General features: G+C 43.5%; 1 protein-coding gene across 1 annotated transcript; it reads right to left on the bottom strand.

Moving 5' to 3' along the window:
- Positions 1 to 116: 116 nt before the first annotated feature.
- On the bottom strand, positions 117 to 22,178 carry NUP85 (nucleoporin 85). Its single transcript, XM_066615083.1, has 19 exons — positions 22,060 to 22,178; positions 20,786 to 20,879; positions 19,902 to 20,064; positions 18,814 to 18,884; positions 17,456 to 17,499; positions 14,749 to 14,818; positions 13,897 to 14,018; positions 12,723 to 12,857; positions 11,807 to 11,929; positions 10,716 to 10,847; positions 9,943 to 10,049; positions 9,564 to 9,647; positions 6,932 to 6,997; positions 4,848 to 4,999; positions 4,612 to 4,729; positions 3,341 to 3,441; positions 2,164 to 2,315; positions 1,450 to 1,536; positions 117 to 324 (listed from the first exon to the last, which is right to left on the bottom strand). Exons 1-19 carry the CDS (start codon positions 22,090 to 22,092, stop codon positions 223 to 225), a joined length of 1,956 nt encoding a protein of 651 aa, XP_066471180.1. The 5' UTR covers positions 22,093 to 22,178; the 3' UTR covers positions 117 to 222.
- Between the last annotated feature and the right edge of the window lie 3,340 nt (positions 22,179 to 25,518).

Below are 25,518 nucleotides of genomic sequence, written 5' to 3'. Positions count from 1 at the left end.
GATGACTTAAACAGGCCACCATAAAAACTGTTTGTGGTAAGCTCAAATGCAGGGCAGCACATACCTGATTTCTGTTGAATTCACTACAAAAGAATGGAATAGTATACAAAAGTCAATTTTACAAGAGATGCAAAAGATGACATTTATTCCTAGAAAAAAATGCTATGGTATGTACAATAGTCAATGAAGCCAGAGTTTTGCGTGTGACTCTATAAGCTAGTTTCATGAGTCTTCCAGAGTGCCTTCTTTTACAATGGCTCTTGCAAGGTTGCGTGCCAGAGCAAGTCTCAACATTTCCACCTTGATGATCTCAGTGTCATCATCCTAGAACCAAAAAGAATATTTGACTTCATCCAATTATTTTTTGCATTTGTATCCCACCCTTCCCCCAAGGATCTCAGGCTTGGTACACACTACTCCTCCCCCTTATTTCACAACTATCCTATGAAGTAGATGTGATGGGCAGGGCAATGTCCCTCTAATCCAATTGTCTTCCACTCAGGGATAAAAGGCAGATGGCTTGAGTGCCCAACCAGGGAAGTGCATTTGAAGCTCAGAGCAGGGAAAAAAAACAGTTAATTCAGCTGAAGGTTGGTGTTAAGGAGTGGGAATAGAAGAGTTTTAGGTCTGCTGGAATTGCATGGGGACTGGAATCTGGAAGCATCATATTTGCCAGGCTTGTGTGTCATTATACAAATGCAGTCTTGAGTAGGAATGATTTTATCCAAACCACTTCTTGTAACAGTCCTAGGAGGGGCACTCTGAGGTCTTGCCAGATTCATATTCCCAGGGGGGCTATAACACTTAATACTGGCAATCACAGTGTAATAGCAAGCTCTAACAAGTAAAAGGTCAGAAATACATTTTGAGTTGTTAGCTCTCATGGTCCAAATATGCAAAAAAGGCATGTGTACACTAGTACAGAAAATGGGAAAAATTAAGTTTCCCCATATTTAAATCCCAGAGCCAAGTGTTCCTTCAGCATTAGAGTCCATTCAGCTAGATATAATCCCTTTAGTTCCAAGCCTCTTCTTCACTTTCAAATCCACAATGTTGCCACTTGTTTATAAAAAAGTTTTCTAGGCCAAGGCTTGTAAATATGCATTGGGAAGTTTTCTAGTAATTTTTGCTAAAACCATGTGGGCACTCTGCCCACCGAACCAAGCCTCCTACCACTGTTTAATGTCATGTGATGGTTTTGCATCCAGATAGCAGTACAATACACTCAGTGCTAAATGCATCTTATATGCATAACATATTTTTATAGGTATAAGTCAAAGTTTAAGTTCTCACTGAATAGTTTCAGTGAGAAAGCTAAGCATATGCTTTAACTCCCACTGAAACATGATATTCAGCTTTGGTTCACTTCTGCTCTGAAAAAATAATATGTCAGATTCCCCCATAGTCATTGTCCTCATAGTATGAGCATTTGTCCTGGAATTAAGTTACCTGGAGCTTCTGGTTTTTGGCTTTTGCTGCTGTAACATCTTCCAAACATTTCATCAGTTCATATGTCTGATCAGCAGAGAATATCACCTAGAAAAAAAAGTAGCAGTTGCATCATACAATTGCAATTTTTCTCAAAATTCATTTCCTGAAAGTGAGCTTCCAAGGCATGCCTCTGTGGTAGGTCAGGCCTCTTTAGCATGAGCGTGCTATTTAGCATGTAACAACCTTTAGCATGTTATTTTCAAGATTCTTTCTCCAGCAGCCACTAAAATTTACACAGAGTGCACCTTCTGTGTGTCTCTGACTAGTAGTGACTTTTAAGTCCAGTGTAACACTATGCACAAACATGACAACCACCCCTTTAGCATCTTTCTACAGTTATGTGCCATAGGCTAGAACCAGACAGAATTGTTTTCTGTAATCCAAGGACAGATAGTAGAGTAGATCAGGAAATTGCTAGATTATTGCAGCAGAAGATCAGCAAGGGTTTCTGAGTCTCTGCTGTTTATCAATGACACTGTCATCAGGTTGTTAGTCTTCTAATCTGTAGTAACTCAGAAGTAGATTAGTACTTTTATATACAGGTTATTCCATTATATAGCTCATAGGGGTGTAGTGAGCAATTGGCTCTGTCCCTGGAGTCACCATTTCGTATCTGGTTCCTTGGGCAACCACCCCCACTACAGGTCATCTGTTCAGAAATATCCAACTTACCTCTTTTTGCTCCAGGAGAGGAAGCGCATCAGTCAACAGAGTCATCCAGAATGAGCAAGGGGCAATACGAGCTGTCATCAACATTAACAAAAGCTTCGCTGCTGCAAAGAACTGCTCCTCGCCATATAGCCGATGAAATTCCCGATATTTCCCTGTATCCAAACGTTAAGTCAGTTGTCTTATTTGCAGGATGCCACCTTATTGGCTAGCAAAGTCATGTATCTAGCCTTTTGAAACACGGACAAATAAAAGGCTACCCAACATTTTTGCCATTAGATGAGCAGAAATCAAATGCTTAAATCCCAAACTAAATTCAGGCAAGTCATAACTAACCAATTCTGTCCAAAATATACAGAAAATTATATTCAGTGATGTCTAATAAAAAATCTATTCACACATTGAAACAAATTTCAGAGTTCTGAGAATAAATCTCTATTCAGAAAGCAAAGGCATTAAACTTCTGATCATGGAGAAGGTAAAAAAATAAAGACAGGGAGAAGTCAGCAGTGATTGAGTTAAGAGTTCTCAATTACAACTTCACAGTGACTTCAGCATTAGCTGCTGTACCAGGTGCAAACATACTTCTATTGATACTAATTTTTCCTCAAAGTGCCTCCATGTTGAGAAAAAGGCTTTATAGGGCTATGCCATATTTCTTTTACCCAAATATTTCTGTTAAAATACGACAATATTTATGCAATCCCAGATGTATCCCCACTGCCTTCTTTTAATGCTGGATTCCTCTGAATGCTTGAAATTACTTCAGGATGATAACTACACAGATTTAATGTCAAACCAATGCAGGACCATTGCAGTAGAATAATTTCCAGAGACAATTTGAGCTAAGCCAACAATATATACAGTTAGTACATCTGGACACAGTGGTTTCTTGTGAAGGTATCTTTAAAGCAAAAGTATCCTTTGTGATATAAAGCAAAAATAGCTCTGAAGGCCACATGTGAACTTAAATATAGGGTGCTTCTTCTAGAAACTCACCATTACAGTCACATATTTAAACTGTTGGTTTTTCTGAGCAGTGAGACTCACTACTTCACACATGCACAGGTGCATGGCCCACACATCAGAGTACACTAGTCAGGTTGCACAAGGGGTACCATCACAAAACTGTCAAATACTACAGTGTGTGCATTTTAAGGTAGTGTATAATAGTGCTCACCAAGAAATGTCAATCGATCACTAAGCAGCATGGATGGTCCCAAGTTGTCAATGAGGTCCAAGTCTGAAAAAGTGCCCCTTTCACAGTAATCTTTCAGAAACCTAGAAAGCAGAGTAGGGAAAACGAGATTTGTACTCATATAAATCAATGAGCAAGTATTGCTCCTTCATTTCTACAGACTCTCTCATTACAAGCAAGTATTGCACGGATTCAAAATTTGCTTTTGACATGTAGAACAGTGCTTACCAAACTTTTGATAGTCAATGCACACTTTTATTCCTGTGTTTAAATTGGAGGCACACTTGACTCTTGCATTCCAAAAGGTTTAAATTTAGGAGTGTTGAAGAGTACAAAAATTGCCCTCTCCTCCCATGTTCCTCCAAGAGTCATTAAGTATGGTTCCCAATTCAAGAAGTGCTAACACATGTGGAGTTGCAACAGACAGCCCCTTTCAGGGCCAAAGTGTTACTGCATTTTGCACACTTGAATGATCAGGAGAGGTTAACTGGAAGGAAAATATACTGAAGCAATAAATCAGGCAACGATTAGCTGCCTCTGAAGGTAGATACTTTGGACCGACAGGAGTCTTTAATTTCTGAAGCAATTCATTTCCTTGTCCCCTTGGCAGCTTTCTTGAATGCAGTTCGGGAATTAGCAACCAAGAATGCCCCCTTGGGCATTGTATTAGATACTGGGAAGGATCTTGGTTGTACCCAGAAGAGTTTTGCTATTAAACAAAATAAGGCAGTATGGCATTCTTGCCTTCTGGAAGGTGCTTCATGCCCTTCAAGTTGCACCATCTCCTAAAATTGTAGACAGGGCTCTTCACTTTGCTCATCCTCTGCAGGGGGAGGGGCTATCCCATCCACCACACCAGCCCTGCCTTGTGGCAGTAAGCAAGGTTCCTTTGCAGCTCCACAGAATCTGAGTTTTTCCCTCTATTAAAAAGAGAAGCTGAACTGACTATCCCAACAGTTGGCCTGTGCACAGGTAACTGCAACACCCTGGAAAACACAAGATGGAGATTCCTTCCCAGCTGCCCTGGCTGATGTTCCATTCTGCACTGTGTTCCTCTTGTGTGAACATAACCCTAACTGTGGGCATTCACAATCAATTTCTAATAGCCAAACTTCAGTCAACTACCACAATTGCAAAGGCAGTTCTAAAAAGGAGTGTTTATTATCTGCCAACAGCAAAATTCTCCCCAAAACCTTTAGATGACTCTAATCCTTTGCTGCTAAAGCAATTTGACAGAGCAGTCCAAAGCCAACCTGTCTGATATGAGTGTGGCGAAAGCAGCATCCTTTGCTCGGATACTCCAGGAGAGTGCTGAACCAAGGCGATTGTTCCGGACAGCTTTCATAGCCATGATTTTACAGATGCTACGAACTATATAAAGATGTCCGGAGGAAAACAAAAAAGAAGATACAGTTAGTGACTGGTATTTACATCAACACATTTTACACACTTACAAACACTCCCAATAAATAAATTCAGGAAGAGTCACCTTGTTCACTCATCATTCTCTGCTCACAGATCCGCAGTACTTTGAGGGCTTTGTGTTCTGTGTCCAGAGGAATCCGTTCAATGTGAAGCTCCAAGTATGCTCGACCATACTCTGGACAGTAGTCAAAATAGTCTACTGCAAGTTGCCACAAGCTACAAGATGAGAAGAGAGAATAACTAAATTCCCAGCATATGAGAAGCAGCTCTTGTTAACAGAAGCCACTAAAAATCAGACTACATGTGACCATAACAATGCGTGTTTCTTTTCAAGTTATGAGTATTTTAAATAAACAGCAGTTGGGAGGAGAGTTTGATGAAACAGGCCAGAACCACAGTGGGGTGGAGAGGCTTTGCTCTTGCTGCACTTGCCATCTTGTTTAAGTCCATTTTTAAAATAAGAAAAAGTATTCACTGAAGGCCAAAGGAAGCTTTTCTTCTCCATTAAAAATAGCACACAAGGATCCATGATCAAGATTGGAATCAAGATAAAGGAAAAGACCCTTCAAAATCAGGAAGGTAAAGTTGCACATTTAGGGTCACCCTAGTTTGACCCTAAATCAATGGTTCTCAAAATATAGGTTGGGACCCACCAGTGAGTTGCAACCCAATTTTGGGTGGGTTGCGAAACTGAGAAGCAGATAGTTGGAAAGGAAAATGTATTGACATGTGCAATACATGTGCATGTTTACTTACAAGTAGGTGACCATGCCTTGGCTCTTACTGAATGCAAGGCCACCAGAATGGCTCCAATCTGATGAACATGTAGCTCAACAAATGCTCCAGAAGGCAGTATCCCCCCAACCATAGTAAAAATCAGGGGTTTGAGAGGCTGGTAAAGTAAAACTTTTTTTGGTCTCCTAGGTAGGTTCTGATAGAATGTCATTTTAAAAAGTGGGTCCTGCTGCTAAAAAGTTTGGGAAGCGCTACTCCAAATTATAGCAACACAACAAAATGGTTGTGAGCCAGAAGGATGCCAATACATATACTGAGCCTGCACATCCAACTCTTAGCATAGCAGCTTTCACAAAATGGCCAAGACTACAAAGCAGTTTGACAATTTTGTGCAAGAGCATTTGAAGAGGAGGAACTGAGCAAAAAAGTTCATGAGCACCCTTCTAAAACTCACAACAATTCTCCCAGTTTGTTTCTTCTTTGTAATTCAAGTGAGTTTTAAAGGGTAGTTTGATGTTTCTGGGGGAACAATTATTGAAATGAAAGTCTGCATACAAGGAGCGTGACATGTGCATGCCTCCTTAGATCATAGTCCTCATCCAAGTAATCTTAATAATTAATCTTAGTAATAATATTGCTTGGTCCATAGGCTTCATTGGTTACAGGAATAATAAATCAGACAGCATCATTACTCTAAAAAAACTCTTAGAGAAATCAGATGGGTGGTTAAGAGCCACCAAAAACAATTCCACCAAAACCAAGTGAAGTCTTGAAGTTAGCGGCCCCAATTCAGGTAAAGTTAGTTGGAAATACATCTCCAACAATTGTTGGGACAACAGTGATCCAAACAAAAGCATTTCAGTCAGTCATAATCGACTTGTGGTATTTCAACAGGCCTTAGTCATGACTAATTTTTGTTGGATTAGAGCCATTACATTTAAAGTTCTGACTCTCAAGTTTTGATAAACTGGACTCCTTGATCTCTCAAGACCCCGATATATTCCCATGTTGTTCCAGCATCAAGTGATTCAAAATTAAGAAACATTCTAGCCACAGGAGATTACAATTCCCTCATCACTACCTTTCCTTACATGAAGTGTTAAGAGGAAGATATCAGTTTGTCTTTTTAAATTTCCTTCCTCTCCCTTACTTGGAAATCACTTATGGTAGGAAAATCAAGAGTCTGAAATTGAAAATGCAATATTACTAACACACAATGAGTAAATAAAAAAAAATGGCAAATTGTGTACTTTAGTGAATATTTACATACATTGCATGTGTTAATGCAACAGGAGAGTAGTTGCGTTTAAACTAGTTTTTCTTCTTCTCTAGAAGCCATCTAGAGACAATTCTGGCATCTTTTTTTGTACACTTAAACTTGACATACTTGGGCAAAATGAAAAAGGTTACTACCTATGATGAGAGAAGAGTCCGGATGCATACTCCAGCAGAAGGTATTCACGCATATTGGAACCAAAACTGAAAGAAGAACACATTGTAATAAGTTCCCATGTTTATGTAATCACTTGCAAAGAGTTTAGGACTGTCTCAGTTAGAGCCTTTTTTTTTTTAAATGTCAAAGCCCAATCCTCTTCTGTGCCCACATCCCTTCTAAACAGAATTCACATTTGTATTTAGCCAACAGCTGTTCTTATGAATACACAACAGAGGTGACAAATTTAAAGGTTTAGATTTGGCAGACAGAGTGCCTGGAGAACTAGCAACAAGAACCAACCCTAAGGAAAAGAAATGCAAGAAAGCAAAATGGCTGTCTGCTTTACAAATTGCTGAGGAAAGAAGGAAAGCGAAAGGTATACCCAACAGAATGCAGATTTTCAGAGAATAGCAAGGAGAGATAGAAAGACCTTCTTAAATGAGCAATGCAGAAAAATAGAGGAAAACAATAGATGGGGAAAGACTAGAGCTCTTTTCAAGAAAATTGGAGATATCAAAGGAACATTCCATGCAAAGACAGGCATGATAAAGGACATGAATGATAGGGACTTAAGGGAAGAAGGCAAGATTAAGAAGAGATGGCAGGAATACACAGAGGAACTCTACAAGAAAGATCTTAATGTCCCTGATAACCATGCTTGTGTGATTGATGAACTTGAGTCAGACATCCTGGAGTGAGAAGTCAAGTGGGCCCAAGAAAGCATCATTAACATCAAAGCTAGCAGAGGTGACAGTATTCCAGTTGAGCTCCTTAAAAGTTTAAAAGATGATGCTGTAAGAGTGCTGCACTCCATCTGCCAGCAATTTTGGAAAATTCTGTAGTGGCCTCAGGATTGGAAAAAACCGGTTTACATCCCAATCCCAAAGGAAGGCAATACCAAAGAATGTTCAAACTACCGCAGAATTGTGCTTATTTCATGCTCAAAATCCTGCAAGCTAGGCTCCAGCAGTACGTGGACCAAGAACTACCAGAAGTTCAAGCTGATTTTTGAAGAGGCAGAGAAACTAGAGATCAAATTGCCAACATTTGCTGGATTATAGAGAAAGCCAGGGAGTTCGAGAAAAACATCTACTTCTGCTTCATCAACTATACCAAAGCCTTTGACTGCGTGGATCACAACAAACTGTGACAAGTTCTTAAAGAGATGGCAGTACCAGACCACCTCATCTGTCTCCTGAGAAATCTCTATGCAGGTCTAGAAGCAACCATTAGAACCGGATATGGAACAACTGATTGGTTTAAAATTGGGAAAGGAGTACGACAATATATTGTATATTGTCACCTTGCTTATTTAACTTATATGCAGAGCACATCGTGAGAAAGGCTGGACTGGATGAATCACACGCCGGAGTTATGATCACCAAGAGAAATACCAATAACCTTAGATATGCAGATGATACCACTCTAATGGCAGAAAATGAGGAGGATCTAAAGAACCTCCTGATGAGGGTGAAGGAGGAAAGCGCAAAATGTGGCCTGAAATTTATCATTAAAAAAACCACGATCATGGCATCCAGTCCCATCAAATAGAAGGGGAAGAAATAGAAGCCATGACAGAGTTTATCTTCTTGGGCTCCAAGATCACTGCAGACAGAGATTGTAGCCAGGAAATTAAAAGACGCTTGCTTATTGGGAGGAAAGCTATGGTAAGCCTAGACAACTTAATTAAAAGCCGAGACATCACCTTGTTGACAAAGGTCTATAGTCAAAGCTATGGTTTTCCCAGTAGTAATGTATGGCTGTGAGAGCTGGACCATAAGGAGGGCTGAGTACTGAAGAATAGACGCTTTTGAATTATGGTGTTGGAGAAGATTTTTGAGAGTCCCCTGGACCGCAAATCAATCCTGACTGTTCACTGGAAGGACAGATGATGAAGTTGAAGCTTAAATACTTTGGTCATCTCATGAGAAGGGAAGACTCTTTAGAAAAGACCCTGATGCTGGGAAAAATTGAAGGGGACAGCAGAAGATGAGATGGTTAGATAGTGTCACGGAGGCAATGAACATAAATTTGGACACACGCCAGAAGTTAGTGGTAGACAAGGAAGCCTGGCATGATGTGGTCCATGGGGTCACGAAGAGTTGGACACGACTGAACAACAGCAACAGCTGTTCTGGCCATATGAAATTGGCATGAAGTTGACCTCAAACTCAGGAGTCCGTGGCAAGAGCCAGACTCAGGCTGAAAGTTATGAAGCAGTAGCTTCTACTTGTATAGTCACATATATTTTGTGCCACAGGGATAGTTTAAAAAGGAAATTTTCTTCTCTGCATATCACTCTGAGGAGAAGCCCTGGTACAAGGCTGAGCTTATAGAGAAAGCTTCCTCAGTTAAGTGGTACAAGGCACACAACTTTGTGCGAAGGAGAGCAGCTAAATACACCTTTAACTAAATACACCTTTCTAAACTGCCAGCCAGAACCTGCCACAACACTGAAATCAGAGAAGTCATACAAAATAGAAGGGGAAGAACTAGCCTGCCAGATAATGAATATTTTCCCTTTGTGGCAAGTCACAAGGCAACTGTCACCACCCGCTGGGCTGCCTTACCACTGAACAATAAAAATAAAAATACCGCAAGAGGACTCACTAAAGGTTGTGAGACTGGAGGAGATTGCAGTGATCCAGCAGGTCTGTTAGATGGGATACAAACCACCAGTTGCTCAGAGCAATGCTGCATGTACAAAGAAGGAAATATACAAATTATACATTTATGGCACAATTCAAGGTTTCTTTCTGTTGTCACAGGAGATAGCCTCCCCACCTAATTTAGCTAACTTTAATTGCATCTAACAGAATTTCACTGATTTGTTCTGCACATTCTTTTGCCACAGTTTTTTTAAAGGTTTTCCTATTTTTCCATATGCATGAACATAAACAATCCCTTTCTCCCTCAAATACATTTGAGATTTCAGACTGCAAAGCTAACAGAATATATATCAAGTGCTCCAAAAACAAAGATGAGTCACCTGCATTCTTTAATGACCTGATGAATGTCAAACTCAAATGCTGCCAGCAAGATGGTGTCTAAGGGCTCAGGGCTGTTCTCTCCTCCCAAAAACAGGTCCAGGCTGGACTGCAGAACACATAGAGAGGAAAGATAGATGTTGAAATATATGCGACTGCACCAGCCTTAATTATGCTCTTGAAAGACACACAGCAACACAGAAAGGGTCAACAAAAGGCCAACAGAATTTCCTTCACTCTCTTAGCCAACAACAGCTGACTAAACATAAAGAAACCTAACAAAAAAACTCTGCCACCATTATCTAGCCGCCCTGGGTCCCGTTAGGGAGAAGGGCGGGATAAAAATAAAGTTTTATTATTATTATCTGGCCTATTTAAGCCAAGCAATGCATATCCATAAGCATCCCAGACAGAGTTTGCCATTTAAAATTGGTAGCGAAGTCATAGCAGCAACAGTCCTTTCCAAGTCAAGGTTAGTCCAAATGGTGAAACAGGCTGGAGGCCCTGCTTTATATTAGGAAGTGTGTGGTGCATCTTAAACCTCTCTGAACTACGGACAGCAAAATGGGAAGGATGGTATTTGTCTTTGAGTTGCCAAATGTACATGCGCATTGCTCACATGTACTCCCTTTAACATCACTCTCCCTTTCAGTGTCACAAGAGAAGGCAAAATGCACAGAGGCAAGTAAGGGGCATCGCTGTCAGTTGCCTTCCTGTTTGGGTGACAGAAAGGGTGAGTCTAGATCTACTCTCAAAGCAGCGCTTCCCGAGTCACCTGTGCATAAAGATGGAGTTCCACATGCTTCACGGTTGGATGACAGTACAACAGCTTGGTTACTAGAAAATGGTACCAGGTACTCATGAGATCTTTCTTCTCTAAAAGGGTGTTCTCATCTCCCAGAAGGATCTAACAACAAAGAGAAAAACTTAAGTGCCATCACCAAAGAGAATACTAGTTTGATCTTCTGACTTCTAGAAAATTCTGTTTCCTGGGACAGGGAGTATCACCCTTGGCACCCATGACGTACTGGGCACTAACAGATTCCCATAATAGTGACTATATTTTAGATCAGTACTTCTCAAACTGTGGTCTGTGGGCCAGGGCCGGTTCGCCAGCCATCAGCTACCAGTCCACTGTGCAGCTCCTGCCTAGCTTAAGGCTTCTTGAGAAATTAGAGCCATGCCATCTCCTGAGGCTTGCCGCAGGACTTGGATGCAAGAGTCAGACACTGGCACATTTTGGGGAAAAAACTGCTGGTCTGCTACAGCAGAAACTTTGAGAAGCTACAACAGATATGCTAGTTGAGTGGAAAATGATTTTTTCCTAGGAACAAAATATTGTGGCTCATGTGGCAAGAGATTTCCCTACAAGAGATGCACTAGGTAGAAGACAATAAACAACTGCAGGTACACAAGTAAAGTGCAGAGCTACTAGTCTTTTGTATGCTGTTGTGCCAGAACTGCAACCAAATGACCATAACTGTATTAGTAAGGCAACCTTCCAGCAAAGGTTCTCACTTACTAAGCAGCCATTAGTGGATACATCTCAGAATATACTAGCTCCTGAACATTCAAACTTTAGAAACATTAAATAAATTTATAGCCTAATCTCTGAACCATTATTCTCCAAACCCCAGAACAAGTCAGATCAAATATAGCCCCATCCCCCCCACACGCCCTTTCACTGGATGCCTTACAAATGCCCAGGATCAAACAATATTCAAAAAATACTCACACAAAAGACAAAAAAAAACAAGCTAAAGAATTTTCAGTCATCTTTCTTGAATACCTCAGAACACACTCATTGCAGAATCTCCATCCCAAATGGCTTAAACCCATCAATGGTTCACCTGCACCCCTACACACCTTGCAGAGGGTTTCCATATGGTGGTTAGAAGCAAACGTTCCATCTTGCAGGAACCGCTGGCACTCCTCATGCCAATGCTGCCATTTCAGCTCCATCTCTGTCAAAGTTTGGGTGTTGCCAGGCTGGAAAGGGGTTACAGAAATATCCAAATTCTTTTTCCTTCTGAAAGAATTATCTAAAATCATCACTGCGCTGCTTTCAAACATACCATGACAACTAGAATGTCTTACATACAAATTGAGAGCTCTTAAAATCTTTTTTAGAAAAGGGACATATGAGTTGAAACTCTAGACACTGTAAGACAACCTCTCTCTAAAAAAAATAAAATAAAAATAAAAACAGTGAATCAGGTCAGTGTTCTGCCAATCAATACTACAGTCCACATTTCACACAGAATGACTTTCATTGGGTTGGATCCCTATATTTCTTTCCTCTGGAGCAAGAAAACCTTGGGATGTAACCCATTCATTTTAACTGGACTTCCTTGCAAACCTGTAGGTTTAGGATCACGACTGAAGTCCAGATGCAACACTTGAAGCAATATAAAAGAGGTTTATAAAACGACTTCCACAGAGGCAAGCAATTTGTGTACCCACAGTAGAGAAACTAATATGACAACTCTAACCCTCGTTAGTGCTCCATAATAGTGTGGAGCACGTACTTTGATTGTAGAAGGTCCCAGCCTGAATTCCTAGCACCCTCAGTTTTAAAAGATTTCAGCATGGCTGTGGAAAGACTTCTGCTGCTGAACTGCTGCCAGTCAAAGGAGATAGGAATGACTTATCCAGATGGCTTGCCTTACTATAGCTTCATAAAATTAAACCAAAAATTCAAAAAGCCATCTTTATGAACACACCACTGCAAATAATTGCAAAATACACATAGAACTGTATAAGAAACAGACAGCCTACATACATTGATAACAGGCATCTTCTTCATCAACTCATCCAAAATTTTGCACATGTTTACAGAGGCGGGATTTGTATTAGCTTCCTTAGAGAGCAGCTGTCGAGCTTCATCCATCCGGCCCTGAAGCACAAATATAGTTATCTGCAAAAAACAAAAAAACCAAAATATCAAGCTGTATTGTTGTAAAGAATAGAATTCAACTTGAGAAACCTCCTATGTATTAACACTTACACTCCATATCTCTCTGTATATCATTGCGTGAACCATCACAGTTGCATGTGTCAAGATGTTTAAAGATACTGCTTTATTTAGGGCAAGAAGGCCTAGTCCATCCTAGCAGAACAAACGTTCTACTGGCAAACAACAGAGGCTGAAAAGACTCCAGTAATGTTTTTACCAGAAAACAAACTTAGCACCTTGCTGTTAAGCACAGCTGACAGCAACAACTGTTGCTAGAACAGCAACAGTGCAGCTTTGACAAGCACCTTGGACCTACACACTGCAGCCGCAAAGCTTTAAGCTACAGTTTTGTATTCAGTCCTTCGAAGGCAAGAGGCCCCACAACATCAGACCATAAAAATGCTTGGTGTATAGGGTTTATAATCCACATATACAGATACCTTCCCTCCTCAGGTTTTCATTTAAATTTTCATTTCATTTAAATGATCTTACTGTTTTATATAGTAACACAGAGTAGCCCTTCCTTTGTCTCAGTATTTGCTTGTAAAAATGTCTCATGGGAGACAAAATAAAACTACAGAGAGCAGGCACACATACTTTTAAAACTGTATTTAAGGAATTTATACCCCACAGCCTAAGGGCCCTCAAGGCAGCTTACAAAATATTTAAAAACAATTAAAACAATACTAATAATGCATTAATATAAAACAATTAAAAGCATAACAATAAGACACAATTGGATCACAGTTAAAAGATGCTTAATAAAAAGCATCAGGCCCCAATGAGAATATTTACGTTTCTCTAAATAAAAACGGTCTAGAGACCCTGTGTGATAGGACCCCAGAGGGAGCTGTTCTATTCCAGAGGAAGGAAATTCCATAGATGGGGTGTCACCACCAAGACGGCCCTATTTCTTGCCGCCATCCCCCTCACCTCTACTGGTGGCAGCAGTTAGAAGACCTGATACTTTATTTTTTAAACAAGGAAATTCCTCACTCACCACATTCCAAAAGTTTTCATGTTTTGCTGGACTCTCACTCCTCAGAACGTCACAAACCATGTTGTCTACATCACACACATGAAGACGAACCCAGTCAAGGAGATGACGGAGGAGAAGACCAGCTGGGAAGAGAAATACAGGTTTTTTTATCTGTTCTGGGCCTCCAATAAGAACAAATTCTATCTGATCCAGCTTCGTCACCATTGTCGGAGAAAGCCACTCTTACATACATATTCATGTTGGGGTCACTAAGAGTCACAATGAATTTCCTAATAGATATCACTTTATACAGAAGCTTCATGTACCTAATTCACCATCAGCTGTAATGAATTCACATGATAGGTAAACATGCTACGGGGAAACCACTGCTTGTACTATCATGATGTACAAAGGTAGACATGCAGGGTATACATGGAAGCAAATGCAGATTTAAAAAATTAAATCTTGTGGAAGTGGCTTCTGTCAGTATGCTCTGAAAACATGGGCCAGGGAGAATTCAGAGAATTCAGTCCCCATTAGGTATAAAATACCAAATTCTCTATAATTACCATTACAGATTAGATAACATTTTAGTGTAGTAGATCTCACTGAACTCAGTGGGACATACTTTTGAGTAGACATACAGGGAACATGCCGTTAGTGTTGTTGGTATACACTTGACAACATTCAATAAACATTTTAACAACGTAGGATGAGGGAGCACTGAAGATCAAACTTTTGAAGGCATTCCCTCACATGGTTTTTATAAAGAAAACCAACTGTTAATGTAGCACACACATTTCTGAAATATAAATATGGCTTTGGCCGAATATGGCCAAAGCCATTTTGGCTTCGTTACAGTCCGGTTTTCACCTGGTGCTGCTTCAATAAACATGATCTCGCACAGGTTCCAGATCAACTCCATGGCAGACAGAATGGAAACCTGAAAGAGACACCAATTTAACGGTAACAATCATTCTAACCTTCCAAACTGTAAGTTATCACAAATATGACCCTTTTAAAAACAGTTTGGGCCCCTTTATACTACATCTGAATTCAGAAAGTTCCTAGTTTTAAAACAAGGAAAATAAATGGTCAAGGGACTGTAGATTCACTAGCCATGGTGAGTGGAGAGTGTCCCCCATCTCTGGCAAGCATGAAACTGACATGCCAATTCTTTCCTCCCTTCCCAGCTGGGGAGGGCCTCATCTGTAGTTGTGCTGGGCTTTGGACATGGTCCAAGTGCCACTGAAGTTTATTTGTTGTCAGGGGCAGGGTGGAGTCAGTGGTAAGCACAATTTTTGGCTGGTTACCAAGGACAGCCAAAATTGGTGAATCCCTGAACATGGTAGAACATCAACACAAAAGCGCACAAACGGCACAGAGGCTAACGGGCATCCCCAGTATCCATGGATCCAGTACATACTGTTTCCGCTATCTGGTTATCAGGGCACCCACTTGAAACATGTTAAGAAAAAAAGACCCCCAGTAACTTGCTGGATTGTCACTGGATTGTCACAGCACTTTTGCTGCATTTGCAGGGCTCCAAGCAGTCTCTTCTGCTTCTTCCAGCCTCTTCCTGGTCACACCAAGGCCCTCATTTCCACCCAGGTTTACACCAGAATGCATCTCCAGGCCTCAGAACACCTCCAGATGCGACTGGTAGGTGCTTCCAGCCATGTCTGAAGGTCTAAGTGCCCAAACCTGCAGATTTGCTTTTCCATGGGTTTTGGCATGTGTGGTGGTTCCAGGAACAGAACCCCCACAGATACCAAAGGCAAACTGTATTTCAAAGTCAGTATTGGAACAGGAGTAATAATATTTGGCCTACATTCCAATAAATACAATAAAGCTAATTCACTAGAACATATCAAACACTGGAAAGAGAAGCAATGAGGGGCTGCTTCTGTAGACTGGAATAGTTAACAGCCAGGCTCCAGCTCCCTTGGCCCCTCTAATGGGAAAAGCACAGAATTACTGGGAGGATTCCATCAGGGAACAGAAGACCCTGCAAAGAAGAGGAACAGTTGTTTCTGTGAGCCAGCAGTATTAACAGCAACCAGCCCTCCAGGCCATCTGTCATTACTGCCACTGCTGCCTCCTCCAAAGGGGGGGCTTCACCTCCAGGGGTGGGTTTGGAATGCTATGAATAGATGACTTGTGTTGCCTGGAGTGCTTTGTTGGCAAAAGGGGTAACAGAAAAAGGGAAGGAGGGCTGTCCCTCCTCTTGCTGGACTGCCTTCAGCCTTGCTCTACTTTGAGAGATGCACTTCTGACTGAGTTTAAGTAAAAGCTACTTAAGGTGGAGAGAGTTCCAAAGTGGGCCTGCAGGGGTATATGAGCTTCCAAGCCACCTGCTGGCTTCTGATAGTTCCCAGATCCTGTCCAGGGATAGGGAGCAGGTCCCTTCACATCCTATCCTTGGTTCACCCCTGAAGAGATAAGGATCTGAGCTGGTTGTTTCCCTTTCCTCCCAAGGTTGTCCGCCTGGTCCCTGCGGCAGGCTTCCCTTGGGCACCTCTCCAATCTCTTCCCCCATTTTCAGGCTCTGATTGGCCCCCAAATCCTCTCTCTCCTCCTCTCCTGAGCTTGGGCTTTCCCTTGCCTTTTCCTCCTTACCTCTTCTTTTACGCCCCTCCAGCCTACAATGTCAGTCTCCACTCCTGTCTTCTATCCTGCTCTTGCCTTGCCTCCTTTACTCCCACACTCTCCATCCCATCTCTGCTGCAGGATGCCTTTCAAGGGCTGGAGCTGGCCCTGCCCTGCCCTTGCCAGCTGTCCTTCATCAGCCAGGTCAACTGACAATTGAGAGCAGGAGACAGCCAGTGATGTCCCCAGCTGTTGCTCTGCAGCCCAGCAGATTGACTGAGCCATGTTTCTCAGCCAAGGGATTGCCATGCTCACACCATCTGGGGGCTCAAACCATCTGTAGCTCCTTCTGCATAGGGATGGCCCACGGTAAGTCTCTGTATGAAGCATTTGCCACTCCCAAATTGTGTCACCAACCCCCTACCTAACAGTGCACACTGGCATGGGTAGATGCACACCACCCCAGCACACGCCACTAACACAATATGTTACTCCCCCATTGATGGTGCACACTGGGAGGTTGCATGTCCACCCACCACCTCCTCTGGGCTAATACCTGCTAGAAGGCCCCATCCTCTGATGGGGAAGGCTTACTTCCTCCAACTCCATCATAGTTTTCTCCTTTAAAGTGGCTTGGCTGAGTGAATGCTGAGAGCAGAATCTCTCTACTTCCAGCATTCTCCCCACCAATCTATCATACAAGAAGTGACAAACAGAGCTAGAGATCAGAGGTTGTAAGCCGTCCCCATTCCAAGCACATGAGAAGATAGGGCCATTGGTAGGCCAAGGGAGGTGACGGGTATGGGACTAGGGCACCCCTGCCAGCTTGCTGCCTGCCCTAGCCTGTTGTTTGAGGTGAAGGGTTTAATCAACCTCATGGCAGGGCCACCCCAGATTCTGCCCTTTCCCTCTGAAAGACATTTATGCCAAGTGCTAACAACAGTTTATTCTCAAATGTGACTAGGTTTCAACAACAACAACTCTACATTACCTGAGTACTGTGCTGTATATGCATGGCTGGGTCCCGTGTAGAAACTAACAAAAGAAAAGTAAAGATGACATATGGTTCTTTGTCCAATTTGACCAACAAGGACAGTGTCAGGGGTTGGCCAGGTTAAGCAAGCCAGAGATCTTGAGCCCTAGAGCCCATCAAAGAACCCATCTGGGAGGTCAACTCCTGAGCTCTCAACACCAGAGAGCAGTAGTGTGGAGTTTGCTGAAAAATTTATACTGCTACTGCACCCAGCCCTCCCATCTCCAAATGGGAATGTCCTCCAGAGGCCCCCAAAGTCACTGCAGGGCCTCTGGGGTGTTCCCATTGACTTTTGGTGAGGACAAGACTTGCACGGCAGCTCTTCCTGCCATGCGCCCGACCAGCAAGAAGAATTTCTTCCAAAAGCCACTGCTTCCTTCCCAAGTCAATAATGGTGAGAATGGGAGGAGCTGCCACCGCCACTTCCCATCATCATCTGCTGCTGGTAAACAGAATGGGGGAGCAATACAGGGTTTTTCCCCAGGGCCTGCACAACCTGGTGTCAGCACTACTGACTGATATTAAATGCGAGTTGCTTAGCTCCAAAAACGGTTCAAGCATGCCCTGCGGAATCTCTGACTTCTTCCTTTTAAGTAGCAGATCCCCATGCCAGATCAAAACCACTTTTTCAAATTTCTCTCATTCAAAAGGGGTTTGCCAAACAGAATGGAAGGCTGTCACTCAAGAAAACAAGTCTGAATCTCTCTTGAGAGCCTGGAACTAGATAAGCAGCTCTTTGGATACAGAAAACATTTCCAGGCCAAACCAACAACTGGAGAGGTAAAAAACCACTATTGCCAACTCCACCTGCTGAGTGTGTATTTAAGCTTGGACTGTGTCCCTTCCCCCTCACAATGGCCACACAAACACCAACTGCCCCCTGGGGAGGAGAAAAAATTAAAAGGTGTATCCTCTCCCATATATTTTTCTGTTGCAATTTTTTCCCAGCGTTTGATTTTATATAAGCTGCTGTAGAAACCTTGTTGGTTGAACACATAAACAGATCTTCTACCCCACTCAGAGATTTGTACACAACTTGGTGCATTTACTTAATTTGCACTTATATCAGCCACAATCAAAAGGCTGTAGTTCTGGGTCTAGCCCACTATCACTGCAATCATCCAAGTCTTTCTGGGCTGATTTGTGATAGAATCCTGAAATCAAACCTTAATCCAAAAGATTGAGGAAGTGATTTGACTTTTGGAAGACACATTTGTTGATATCTGTTCAATTTCATGAGCCTTTCAGAATACTCTTAAAAAGTAATTTTATGAACTCAAAAACTTGCCTATTTCAAATTGCACAGAATCACTTACTAGCCATCTGGTGAGAATCTTCCATACAGGCTCTTATAACTGAACGATAGTTTTTGCTCACTCGAACCAACCTGGTAGAAGAAAAATAACTTTAGAATTTTTTTTAACATTATGATAAGCTCCTTTACAAAACACAATTTGCTTAAATAGAAGGTGTTGGTCCTTGTGTGGGGGCAGGGTGGTTGTCATCCATGGAGCTTTATTCCCCGCCTCCCAGGCCTTCCCAGCAAGGGAGAGGAGGCCTAACAAAGGGTGGAGGGAAGTGCCTCAGGAGCCTCAGCTGGGTGACCAGAGAGAGGGGGGGTTACAGCACCCTCCTCCTCTCTGTCTCTTGAGAGTAGTGTTCACCAGTGGCAGCAGGAATTGCTCCATGCCCTCCTCACCCTCATCACAGGCTTCCCTTATGAAGCCCTCTCTGCTCCATCCTTCCTCCCTCACCCTCCGCCCACTTCCTTTGTGAGAACCTTAAAGGGGCCTGGGGCTCTGGTCCCTGGCTCCCTTCTTTCCCTTGTGTTTGGTAGAACAGGCAGGCCTCTCCTCCTCCTTGGGCTTTTGCTGCCAGTCTGGGGACCCTCCCCCAGCCTCTCCAGGTAAGTCAGGGTGGAAGGGAAGCAGCTGACCCCAACAGAAGGCTACTTAATGTTACTCTCCTTTGCAGTCCCAAGCATCACATGGATGTTTCTGTTCTATCACATGTAAACCAGAACTGTGGAGTCAGTACACAAAACCTCTGACTCCACCCAAAATTGCTTCCAACCCCAACTCCATCTCCAAAGTCCTGCTCAGTCAGAGTCATGGAATCAGAACTGGAAGCAATTTTGGGTGGAGTATGTATGGTCTCTACAACCCTATGAATAAGCATTCATCAAGAAAAGGCTACAGTCAAATAAATATCCAGGTCAAGAAACCTCCAATAAACTGACTGCAATCCTACGTATACTCACTTAAAGCTAAGCCTCACTGAATATAGTATAACTTAATTCTGATTAACCTTACTTAGGATTGCACTGCATTTCAACAAACAAAAAACTACAGATCCCTGATCATGTTCGAACAGTTTCATAGCATCAGAGTCTTTAGATCCTTACTGGGCAGTCCTCGACTTTCCAGTCTTTTCCTTCTCATCCTTCTGAAGCCCAACAAAAATCCCATGTGATTCATTGAAAAGCTTCCTCAAGGTTTGAGAATATACATCTTGATCTTTGCGAACAATGTAGATGTTGGGGCAGCCTGGTCTTTTCTCTTTGCACTCTGAAACAAATGGCAGAGAAACTTTAGTGTGAAAAGTAGGGTTTTGCCTATTAGTTCACAATACTAATAGGGTTATGGCTATTCGTTTGAATAACGCATATCAACCCCATTACATAGTAGGGCATATTTTGGAATTATGGTGAAGCATAACTGCATTTCAAAATGGTTAAACATTTCCAAATGGTTCTACATACTGACTGAATGAAAAACCTTCTATAAAATGTACATTTTGTGAAGAAACACCCACAGCAATGCAAGAAGGAGGTGGCAGAAGTGACAACAGAGAGGCAAACCCTTTCACTTTACTTTTGTGTTTTACTAATACCCGGTGGGGGGAGGGAAAAACTGCCTTGTGTATCTTCTGATGGGAAGAGAAAAGGTGGGATAGAAAGATTTTAAATAAATGCTCTAACAATTATGGGCAGGGGTTGCTGAACTTTCTCCCTCAAGCCACTGCAATTACTTAAACTGTGAGCACCATGGAGACAAAAATACTTGTATTTGGGAAACTGCTGCAAGTTGCTCCAAGCTGGTGAGCAGCATATACACCTAAACAAACAACCTAACCAAGTAACTGACTTTCCTCAAGTGCCTTGAAATGCTTCTGTCCATCTCATGCAGCTCCTCACTAAGCTTTCAAAAGGGAAAGGGCATTACACCACCTTGCTCTGGTGAAGGAATCGGACCAAAGATATGCATACTATTCATAGCAGTTACCAACCTGCTGATCCCAGGAGTGTTTCACACACCAGCATCTCCCCAGGTCCCCACTCAAAACATAACTGTCTCTTGTCAGAGTCCACGCCTGGAATCAGCTGTTTTGTTGAAAAAGAGGGGAGAGCATTATTGGACGAAGACACAAACACTGTTTACAACAAAGAGTGTTTAGATGAGGGGTGTCAAACTTGTTTCATACAGCAGGCTGGATAGCATTCAAGATGCCTGCTGAGGGCCAAGAGTTATGTTATTAGACAGGAAGTGATGTCATTAAACAGGTCATGACCACAAATAAGCATCTTTTTATCATATAGGAACATTAGCTACAAATGACAGAAGAAAAAATACACAAATCTTGATAATATTTCAAGATATGGGAGAACCCAATTATCATGCGGCCATCCTTTCAGCAGAGACAGTTCAGCAACTGAGAGCTTAAGGGTTGAATAAAAAGCTTCTGTGGGCCACATCTGGCCCCCAGGCCTTATGTTTGACATCCCTGGTTTAGATCAGTGGTAGGTCATCACCTCACTTTTGGTGGGTTGCCAAAGGGTGATGGAAAGACCAGATAACCAATTACCTCAAGCCCTGAGCTATTCAAAAAACCAGATACAACAGGTGCTAGTAATTACCCTGCAAAGAGCTCAACTCCTGCAGCTTGCAAGATAGCTGTTAACAGTCCTGCATGTTAACACAGCTACAGTGCAATCCTATGCACATCCACTCAGAAATAAGTCTCATTGTGTTCAATGGGGCTTACTCTCAGGAAAGTGTGGATAGGATTGCAGTCCGAATACCCTGCAGTTTGCAAGCATGTGTACATAGAGGAAGATAAGTGTTTGAGGGTTATTATAACTTATGAATGAATGGATGAAATGTTATTTCTTTCTAGTTTTCCTTTTTTTAAAAGTCTGGTAGACCCAGGTGGGTCCTGGCAGAGTGTTGATTTAGAGAGTGGGTCCTGGTGCTAAAAAGTTTGGGGCCACTGGTCTAGATCTTCACCAAATTCTGCTTTCAAAAAAAGTCTGCAGTGGATGCAGAGGGCAGCTCCTTCCCCAGCCCACCCCTCATCGGTTCGCTTGACCCCACTTCCTCTGAGGGTGCAGCACTGCCAAGTCTCCCGCAGCAGCTGTCACGAGTAGCCCAGGAGCAGCTACTCCACGGTTAGGGGCAGGTTGCACCAGACTTGCACCGAGGCTTCCTGGTGTATTTGCACAGGCTCGGCAAACACTCCTTCAAGCCCGCCTAGCCAGGTAGCTGCACACGAGAGCAACGCACAGTGACCGAGGGCTCCACGTCCAGCTCCTCCATGTCGCCCAGGCGGACCCTCGCCGCTCCCTCCAGGCGCCTGTGCCGCGACCGAACCCTCCTACTCCACAGCCATGCAGACCGCACAGCCGCGCGCACGTTCGGAGGAAGACCCCCTTTCCACCCATAGACATAGGAAACAACCGGAGTAACCCGCTCCACCGTCATGCGGTGGAACTTCCGGGTTTCCTTGTAGCTCCCTTCCCTTTTTTTTCTCCCTTCCAACTGGTATTGGGGGGGGGGAGGAAAATCTATGATTTTCAAGACACCTGAACCAGGGGACACCCACTAGTGTTAGGAGAGTTAGGACACACAAAATAACTCCTACTTAGTCTGCGGAACTCCTTGCCACAAGATGTACTGATGGCATCTGGCCTGGGCGCCTTTAAAAAGAGATTGGACAGCATCAGTCCAATTCCTTTTTAAAGGCATTCTGCATGTCTGCTCAGAATTAAGTACTATTACAGCCAATGGAGTTTACTCCCAGGAAGGTGTGGATAGGAGTGCAACCTTAGAGCTCCAGCCTATGCATGTCTACTCAGAAGTCAGTCCCATTACACTCACTGGGGCTTCCTCCCAGGTCAGTGTGGAGGGGAGTGCGGCCCCAGTCAGTCGCGTGCAGACACCAGTCTGACTGTGTAGAGGCGCTCCCTGCCCACGAGGGCGGGTGCAAAGAGCCTCGCTGCTCCTTCCGTTCCCGGCTGGACCTGCTTCTTCTCCCTCTTCACAGCAGTGCCTGTTGCTGTAGTCAGCGCCCCTTCTCCTGCAGAGTCCAAATGGCGTCCAAAGTCGGGCACCGTGTGTGACTCTATGACTGCCAAGTCTGCGTTCCGCTCTCCAGAATACGGGCCTCCTCTCTGGGGCCCGCTCCTCGCCTCCTGCAAGGGTTTACATCCACCCCTCCCCCAACTGTTCACCTCCAGCTGCGGCTGCGCGTCCTGCACGCGCTTCCCAACTAAGGGGACAAGAACGACCTGCTGCCGGAAAGGGCTCCAATTCAGTGCGCCCTGGAGACAGGCACTGCGTGGGGCGCCCGGGCCAGCTCGAGGAAGGCCCCTGTTCAGGGAGCGAAGGGGCGGGAAACGGGGCAGTCGCTGAAATGGCAGCGCCAGGCTTTTGAGAGCCCGTGCCTAGCCACGCTTACCTGGGAGTAAGCCCCACTGACTAGGATGGGACTTGCTTCTGAGTAGGCATGCATAGGAGTGGGCTTTAAGGCTGCAATCCTATCCACACTTTCCTGGGAGTAAGCCCCCTTTCACTGTAATGGAACTTACTTCTGAGTAGACATGCATAGGATTGGGCTCTAGGGTTGCAATCCTGTCCACACTTACCTGGGTGTAAGCCCCACGGACTAGAATGGGACTTACTTCTGCGTAGACATGCATGGAATTGGCCTGAGCCTGCTGCCTTGAGAGGAAGAGCTATGAGGGTAGCTGCAGGAAAGGAAAGAGCAGTAGTAATGGATGGTTTATTTTCTGGGGTGTCTGTTGTCTGGTGTGGTCATTTATTTATAGGCCAGTTGCTTATAAATAAGCAGCAAGATATCTTCCTACCCCCTTCCCCTGGTCTTCACTGTTAGACCTGGCAGACTAAACCCATAGGCTCTGTCCTTAGACCTGCCCTCACACTTCTTTGAGGGCTTTACCTATCAGCTCTGATTCTACCCACATGGCAGAATGTGTTTTAAACACTGTTGTTTCAAGAGTGTTGTTCCAACAACAGTGTTGTTCCAAGAGCTGGAAGTTAGTTGTCTTGAATGCTGTGGGCTTGGATTTAAAATGAGTCATTGCTAGTATGTACTTTTGGTTTACCTGTAGATTCTATTGCTATCTAGAAATAACGTGCTTTTTTTCAGTGGTCTTATACTGACTCGTTTATGTGATGATCCCTAGCCTAGGCAAGAAAAGATGGAGCATGGAGATTACATGGTTTAGACTAGAGCCCTTTTTCTCAGTCAGTGGTACTTGAGGTGGTACATGGGGGATCCACAGGCCCCTGCCACCTGGCAGTGAGACCAGCAATGCAACAGGACAAACAGCAGTAGGAGGCTTGAATTGGCAGACAGAGCTCCAGTGTGCACTTTTTGCATTAAAAAAGCAGTCTCCTGCTTGCCCTGAGCCTCTTACAGTGTATGTTGCATTGGTCCTGGCCTCCCCATCCAGAAGTAAATGGAAGTAATCATTACCAGTTCCTGTGGTAATTCCAGTACATGGACTATGCAAAGTGATAGAACGGGACAAATGTTGAGAAACACTGATTTAGAGACCATGTTATGTGTACAATGGAGGCAAATAGCTCCCAAGGGGAGGGGCTGCTTGCAAGCTGCAGGGAGGCTCCTTGCAAAACTTGGTGCCCCGCCCCCTCTAGCTATGCCAGTGCTCTGCAGATGATCCATCCTGTGGTCATTGGGGGTGTGATGCTGATATTTTTATTTATTTAATATGTTTCTTGTCTTGCCTTTCCACCCACCCACCCCAGTGCTACCAAAACAACTTACAACATATTAAAAGCAAACAAAACAATTAAAGCTGGTAGTACAATAAAAAACATCCCCAAAGAAACTTACCAAGAAATAGAAGAGACGTAGACACAGTTAACAGGTAGAGCAGATCATGAGGAGCGTTAATAAAGTCCAGGGACCAGGCTATATGGGGAAGAGAGTTTTGTATGCTGGATGCTACTATTGAAAAGGCCATGCCCAACCAAACCTTGTCAGGCAGAGGCATGTGCACCAGAGTCTCCAGTGATGAATATAGTGCTGGGCAAATTCATATTTGGAGATGGAAGTCCCTCAAGTATGCACACCCCAAGCCATATATGGCATTAAAGGTAATAATCAGCATCTCAAACTGGACCTAAAAGTGTACTGGCAGCCAGTGCAGATGGAAAAGCACAGGAATAATGTAGTGATACCAGTGGGCCCCAGAAAGGACCCAGGCCACTGCATTTTGAACCAGCTGAAGCTTCTGAACCATTTTCAAGGGCAGCCCCACAGGGCCAGCTCTAAGCCAATTAGGCCAATTTCTCCCAATTGGCCCCCCTCCCCGTGCTAATGTATGCAATTTTATATTAAAAATGCTTAGATTCATTTTTTCCATTAACTTGTGTGCACTTTTTAACCACACATTTGATTGCTTTTTATTCTATAATAGAGGCATTAAGTTAAGTTGTTGGCAACCTTCAGTCTCGGAAGACTATGGTATCACGCTCTGGATGGTGGTTCTGGCACAGTGTCTAGTGTGGCTGAAAAGGCCGATTTGGGAGTGACAATCCCTTCCACACTGGGAGCAGCAAGTGTAGTATGTCCCTGGTCTGTCTCCCTGGCTATGGGCCTTCCTTCTTTGCCTCTTTGCCTCAGACTGTTGGCCAAGTGTCTCTTCAAACTGGGAAAGGCCATGCTGCACAGCCTGCCTCCAAACAGGCCGCTCA

This window comes from Tiliqua scincoides, chromosome 2, assembly GCF_035046505.1.
Source record: "Tiliqua scincoides isolate rTilSci1 chromosome 2, rTilSci1.hap2, whole genome shotgun sequence".
In the NCBI taxonomy this organism is placed as follows: Eukaryota; Metazoa; Chordata; class Lepidosauria; order Squamata; family Scincidae; genus Tiliqua; species Tiliqua scincoides.
This window is presented reverse-complemented; position numbering and strand designations above follow the sequence as displayed.